The 7,713-nt window shown below is 38.0% G+C and overlaps 1 protein-coding gene across 1 annotated transcript; it reads right to left on the minus strand.

Annotated features, from left to right (window-relative positions):
* Positions 1–1,000: 1,000 nt before the first annotated feature.
* On the minus strand, positions 1,001–2,384 carry LOC117037214 (protein SET). The gene has a single exon (XM_033133415.1). The coding sequence runs from the start codon at positions 2,352–2,354 to the stop codon at positions 1,485–1,487; it is 870 nt and encodes a 289-aa protein (XP_032989306.1). The 5' UTR covers positions 2,355–2,384; the 3' UTR covers positions 1,001–1,484.
* Between the last annotated feature and the right edge of the window lie 5,329 nt (positions 2,385–7,713).

Raw genomic sequence — 7,713 nt, forward strand, 5'->3', positions numbered from 1 at the left:
GGCTCAACACAGGAAAGATGGCGTCCGCCTGCTGGCTGCACAGGAAGCCAGCTCCATGTAGGGAGAATGGGGACTGTCACTCCATTCCTCGCCCTGAAGTTACACAACTCAGCCTCTCCCCATATGTCTCCAACGCACCAGAATCACTGTCCCTCCACTGGAACCCAGGGTGAGTGTCTGAACAGGCCCTTTAAGAGGTCATCTGGGTTTCCCGCTGCCTTCTGTCCCACCCGAATGGTTGGAATCCCCAGTTTTTTACAGCCAGAACTTGTGGGGGCTCCTCTTCCCATCCCAGTACACCGGGCGGGGAGACTGGTATGGGGGTCTGGGGTCCTTCACTCCTTTGTGGGGAACCTCTGTGGTTGAGATATCTCTCTTGATTGTCAACCACCACATGTGGGTGAGGGACCAGCCCATTTCGTGTCTCCGCCCCTCCTACCAGTCGCATTGTGGCTTCTTTGTTATATCCTTAGTTATAAAACCTCTGTTCAGCTAGACTTCAAATGGTTCTACAGGTTGATTGTGCTATAATTTAGTTGTAATTTTGATGTGTTCACAGGATAAGGCAAGCACAGTGCTTATCTACTCTAGGATCGTTCCTTCTTAATTTTTTTTTTTTTTTTTTTTTTTTTACACATTTAGTTTTATTGTAACAAAGCAACTTGTACACTTTTAACGTTTAAAACTGAGCATCATCTTTCCTTTCCAGTGAAACAAAAAGAAAATTTAAAAATAAAGAGGAACAAAATTACAATAGAGGATGTCAATTCCGAATAAGATCCTACAGCTTCTGCTGATTCTCCCATCGAGTGGCAGGGCTCAAGTCATCATTAGGAGAAAATTTTATTTTAAAAGTGTCATCTTAAACTGCAAGGATGTCCGTTAAACATCACAATTAAACATGCCAAAGGAGAAGCCATGTTGTCAAAATGCCCACTTAACCCACCCAAACATCTCAAACCCACCCTTTGCTGACCTTCTATAACCCCATTTTTTTTGTTTTTTTTTTTCTTTTTTTAAACAAGAGAAAGTAGACAGGTACATGTTGGTAAATGCTAACTGTCCATATTCACATAGAGACACAGTGTAATCTCTGAGCCCAATATACAGAGAAAGGAGGAAAAAAGCTAGAATTCTATGCACTACTACACAGGGGCCTAGCACCCTCCAGCTTCCAGCAGAGCTAAGGGAGCAGAAGGTTTTTCTTTTTTCCCACAGAGCACGGTGGTGTTGATTCCATAAAGTTTTTGTTGCGACAGGAAGGGATAAAAATGAATTTGGAACAGAAAGGGGCAGAGATTCTTTTCCCAATGTATTCTGCTGAAATTATTTCCCCCAAAATAAGGTGAGAACCATGGTGTAAAAGAGAGAAAAGAGACCTCAAAAACAGGGCGACTGAGCACAAGAGGAAAAAAAAAAAAGACTGCAACTTGCTCCCAGGGACTGGAGAAAATTAAAAAAGGTTGGAATCCATCAATGTTCCATTAGTCATCTTCTCCTTCATCTTCCTCTCCTTCCTCCCCCTCATCATCATCTTCATCTTCTTCACCTTCATCCTCATCCCCTTCTTCATCAATATCTTCCAACCCTTCTTCTTCTTCATCATCATCATCATCTTCTTCTCCTTCCCCTTCTTCATCATCCATGTCAGGAACCAAGTAGTATTGTAGCGGATTTGGCCAAATATCATCTTTGATGACTTCTCCTAACTCGTCTGCACCTGCATCAGAATGGTCAGTAAACCAGGTAAAGAAGCTCTCTGGTTCCTCATGCTGTCTCTTCCTGCTGGCTTTATTCTGTGTTTGACTTGAACGTTTCGTCAAATCCTTTCCAGATTTCCATTTGATTTCAGTGGACTTTGAAGATGGATCACCACTCTCATTCAGATGAAATTCTTTGGAGAGAACTTTATTTTCGAAGTAAGGATTTTCATCAAAATAAAAATCTATTCTGTAACCTGATTTTATATCTTCAAATTCTGTCACTTCAACTCTTGTCAAATAATGCAGCGCTTCTTCATCTTCTTCCCCAAGCAGTGCAGACACTTGTGGATGGTTGACAAATGTTGTTACCCAAAAATTTGGGATTTTGGCGATCAATTCGGACCTCTTCTGAAAAAATGGTTGGCGGAGTTTGTTATATTTCTGTTCTACTTTCAAAATCTCCTCACTGGCTTGTTCATTAAGTCTGTCTATTTCATTTTGTACTTCATCAATATGTTCAATTGCTTCTTGCTGTTCTTTTTCTCCCTTCGGCAAGTCCAGAGAGGTCGATGTCTTCTCCGGCTTGGGGGCAGGAGGCAGTCTTGGTTTCTTCGTTTGAGGTGGGAGTGAAGACTGGCGTTTGGGGGCCATACTGTGAGGAAAGCCAGAGAACGAGACCCAAAGGAGGATGAACGTCAGGAAAAAGCTGAAAACTGACTCCTTCTTAATTTTTTTTTTTAAATTCCACATGTAAGTGATAGCAACAGTATTTGTCTTTTTCTGTCTGATTTATTTCACTTAGCATAATACCTTCTAGGTCCCTCCATGTTGTTGCAAATGGCAAGATTTCATTATTTTCTGTGGCTAAGTAATATTCCATTTTATATATATATATATATATATATATATATATATATATATATATATATATTATATATTTGGTTATTGGAAAAGTAATTGTGGTTTTTGCAATTATTTTAAACCTTTTAAACCGCAATTACTTTTGCACCAACCTAATATATATGATATATAAATATATATATAAATATATGTAAATGTATATTTATATATAAACATATATATAAATATATGTAAATGTATATTTATATATAAACATATATATAAATATATGATATATATAATATATATATCATATATATATATATATCACATCTTCTTTATCTCCTCATCTATCGATGGACACGTAGGTTGCTTCAGGGTCTTGGGTATTGTAAATAATGCTGCAATGAACATGGTATAAAGATTTTTTTTTTGAGTTAGTATTTTTGTTTTCTTCAGATAAAAACCCATAAGTGATATTCCTGGGTTGTATAATAGTTCTATTTTTAATTTTTTGAGGACCTTCCGTACTGTTTTCCGTAGTGGCTGTACCAATTTACATTCCTACCAACAGTATATGAGAATTCCCTTTTCTTCATATCTTCTCCAATACTTGTTATTTGTTGACTTGTTGATAATAGCTATTCTGATAGGTGCGAGGCGTTATCTCATTGTGGTTTTGCTTTGCATTTCCTTGATAATTAGTGATGTTGAGCATCTTTTCATATGTCTGTTGGCCATCTGGAGATGTTATCTTTGGAGAAATTTCTGTTGAGTTCCTCTCCCCAATTTTTAATCAGATTGGTTTTGTGTATGTGTGTGTGTGTGTGTGTGTGTGTGTGTGTGTGTGTGTGTGTTGGGTTGCATGATTTCTTTACATATATTGGGTATTAACCCCTTGCTGAATATTTAATTTGCAAATATCTTTGCCCATTCAGTAGGTTGTCAGCAATATGCTTTTTACTCATTTCCCTATCGATGAACATTTAGATTATTATTATTATATATATTTTGCTACTATTACGAACACTGTAGGATATGTCTGAATATGGATATTTCTCCAGAGTTGATAAGAAGGAATTGCTGGGCCATAGGATGTGTGCATTTTTACTGTAATAAACTTGGCCAAATTATCTTCCCAAATGTCTGTGACAGTGACACTAGTAGTTTCTTCACACAAAAGGCAGCTTGAATGAATGGAGAGATGTGCTGTGTTCCCAGACGGAAAAACTCAATTTTCTAAAGGTGGCAGTTCTCATCAAATTAATCTGTAAGTCCTACGCAGTTCCAATTAAAACCTAACAGAAATTTGTTATGGAGTTTGACAGGCTGATTCCAGTTTTTTAAGAAGTAGAGAAAATATGGAGAAGTGTTGAGAAATTTTGAAACAAGCAAGCAAACAAACAAACAAACAAACAACAGAAGAAGTGGTAATGTTACCATGAGTAGGTGAGGGAGGTATTGGGAAAGAGAAGAAATGGGGGAAGATAAGAAACAAAGAAAGGCTACCAAATAGAACAATTCCCATGCTATATTATAAAGTAAGCCTGTAGAATATAATTTCTACCTTTAATACTGTTGCAAATATGTAAATTTTGAATATGCATATAAACAAGGACTAGAATGAAACATGACTAAGTGAAAAGAGTAACTTGGTTAGGTGATGGGATTGTGGACAATTTTTTGCTACGGACTGTAGCCATTTTAATATTTTTCCCCCATAATATACACAAATATAAGGATGATCAGGAACTTTCAAGAAAATCTTATTTTCTAATTTTTAATATTGTCTTATGTTCTTTCTTCACAATATTACCTATGACAATTGAGATTTCATTGATTCAGATGTCACTGATGTCATCGATTCAGATGTCATTGATTCTTGCTCCTTTAGGACAATGTTTTACTCTCTGGATGCTGTTAAGAGTTTTTGTTTTTTTTTACCTGAAATTTTACCACAGTATGTCTTGGTATGGGTGTTTCTTCATACATCATGCATGACACCTGATGGGCCTTTTAAATCTCATGTCTTTCTTTAGTCCTGGGAAATTTTCTTCTATTATTGCTTTGTCCATTCCTTCCTACCCATCCTTTTTATCTTTTCTTTTTCATTTGTTGTTGAGAGTAGATGAATGCTGGAACTTCTGAATACATATACTTTGTGTCTCCTATCTTTTCTTCCTTGGTGTTCGCCTGTATTGCATTCTGAGAGACATATTAGTTTAACTGAGGGAGAACTAAAAGGGTGACTAAAAGGGGGCAGTCTAAGGAACAAGGCTTCAGGGATATTGTTAAAGTTCTGTTTCTTAATTTTGGGCTGGTTACATGTATTTGTTCAATTTGTGAAAATTCTTGAAGCATTAGACTTCCAATATATACATTTATTTCAATAAAGAATTTAAAAAGCAATAACTTCAAGGTGTTTGGCCTGAAAAGGATGAAATTGCCATCGGCTGAGATGAATCAGGCTGCAGGTAAAGTAGGTTTGGGGAGACGATCAGTACATATTTGAGTAGGTTGAGTTTGAACTGTCTCTTAGGTATGCAAGAAGAGATGTCAGTTTTTGTGTTCAATCCTTCTAATAGGTTGTGTACTATAACAAAATACCACAGACTGGGTGGCTTAAAAACAACAGAAATTTATTTGTCACAATTCTGGAGATTGGAAGTTCGAGACCAGAGGGCCAGCGTGGTTGGTGAGAGCTGTTAACCTAAAAATAAAAGGCCAGAGTGAGAGCGAGAGGCAACAAGCATTCATATGAAGGGAAAAAAAAAAAAAAGAATAGCTATTCTGGAAGCACTGATTCAGGCAGAAACCCAAATGATGTTCTGATTTGGAGACAAAGGGAAGGGGGAACAATTATACCAATAGAAGGAAGGCATTTCTGTTGGTACAGATAAGCTGACAATGATTTTAATTCTAAACAATGTTTTTAATTTTCAGTCTGGAAGACATCTATCCAGTATTTATAATATCTACTTTCTTGTTATCTATCCTTGCAAACAGTTCTTTGGGACACAATGTTGCTTTAGGCCCAGTCCAAAGGTTATTTTGCCCTGTTTTAACATTCCAAAACTTTGAGAAGTACAAGGTAGTTCCTCTGGAATGGAAGCTCTGGCTTCATTTTAATAAAGTGGCTCTGCTTATATTATTTTTTATAGAGCCCTCTTGCAGATCACAACTGCCAACTTCTTGCTGTGTCCTCACAAAGTGGAAATTCTAGGGAGCTCTGTGGAGCCTATTTTTATAAGAGAACTAATCCCATTCGTGAGGTCTCCACTCTCATGACCTAAGCACCTTCCAAAGGCCCCACTTCCTAATACCATCATATCAGGCATTAGGATTTCAACATATGAATTGGGGGGCGAGGTGGGTGGGACTCAAGCATTTAGAGCATAGTTTAGGCCAAGTAAGATGAGGACTGAGAATTAACCCTTGGATTTAGCAATTGGGAATTCATTAGTCATTTTGATGGGAGCAATGTTGGTAGAGTTGATGGGAGGATTAGAAGCTGATTAGAGCAGTCCCAAGAGCATGTACGAGAGGAAATGGAGACAGGAAGTATAGGCAACTTTGTCTGGCTCAAGATCACTGTAGAGGTGACACCATGGGGTCAAACATCCTGGCTGCTTCTTCTGTAGGGGGAAAACCTATTGTCATTTGGTTACCCATGTTCTCTGTAATCATTGTTCTAGAAGCACTCCTGAAGCTCTACTCACTTATGAGGAGCCCCACCTGTGCACCTTTGGGCTGTGGCTTGCTTCTTTCCTCTCCTTCTCACTCCCCCTCTCCCTCTCCCTCTCCCTGTCCCTCCCATCTCCTCTGCCAGTTCCTTTCTTTAATTTGATCCCATTTGATTTCTATCTTTTGGCCATCTCCTTTTCTTTTTCTGATCCTTGAGAGCACCAGTTGTTTTTCCCCCCGTGTGTCATATTGAGTCAATCGCCTCACTCATTTTTTGACACCTGTTTCCTTACCTATGAAATGTGCCAAAGAATGGCTGTTTAACTCGTGGATTTATGAGAGTCAAATGAGATTGTATAAAGTAAGGTCCTTTGTGAATTGTATACTCTATAAAAATATTAATTTTATGTTCGCTCTTACTTTCAGTTTTTTAAAGAGTGATTGAGTTTATTATTTGGATGTATGAACTCTGTTCTGTTTTCCAAACTGTGATTGTTTTCAGTGAGTTTAGATGGACAGCATTTTAGTGAGGACCTACTTGACATCAACAATTGTGGTTAGCAGGACCGTGAGAAGTGGGACCAAGGATATTTAGTCCCATTTCTGATCTCACGTTTTTTTCTGCTAAATGACACATTGAGTTTAACACAGTGGACCTCCTCATTACCCTTTTATGAATGTTTATAAGAGTCTTCTCCCACCGAACAATTGCTGCTTAAGGATAAGGATTAAACCTTACTCATTGTGGTATCTTTAGGGTCTTGCAAAGCATTAGGAACACACTAGGCACTCATTTCATGTTTAGTTTTTGAACAATTGATTGCACGTTAGCAACAATTTTTATTTGCACTGACTTTAGGGATATTATTAGTGTGATAAAAGTTTTGCTTAAAATGATTCTAACAAGGTTTTACTGGCATATTCCTAGTGCCTATGGTGTGGGTATTTGTTTCAGGCAGGAAAATTGCCTGATCAGGACTAACGACAGCACACTTGTCTACAATCTAAATCCTAATTATAACTGAAGAAGCTGAAGAGGTTATACTTACTGAGTGCTGCTATTTACTGATACCGTCTCCAATGTCTCAGTACCCTGAAAGTCTCGCATCTGTTATGGTACAGAACTGGAGTACACATCCCGGTCTATCTGACCCCCTCAGCATTCTTAATTCAACTCCTTTGCCTCTAATTTGTTTCAAGCCAAGGAGGGATATCAGCTGGCAACCACCTCATACAATTTCAGTTTTCTGTTGTTGGGGAACAGTATTTACCTTTTTTGTTGTTCTGTTTATTCACTTTTTCCTGGGGGTTAGTGATGAAAATGGTTCTTGATCCTCTTATTCTGTTTCATGCTGACTTGCCCTTTCTTTCTTTCTGTCTGGCTGTCTCTCTCTCTCTCTCTTTCTTTCTTTCTTTTTGTTACTCTCATCCACACTGAGGCTCTGAAAGATCTTGCCGGTTTTAATTCCTATTTTTTCCACAGGAA

The sequence above is a fragment of the Rhinolophus ferrumequinum genome, chromosome X, assembly GCF_004115265.2.
Source record: "Rhinolophus ferrumequinum isolate MPI-CBG mRhiFer1 chromosome X, mRhiFer1_v1.p, whole genome shotgun sequence".
NCBI classification, from domain to species: domain Eukaryota; kingdom Metazoa; phylum Chordata; class Mammalia; order Chiroptera; family Rhinolophidae; genus Rhinolophus; species Rhinolophus ferrumequinum.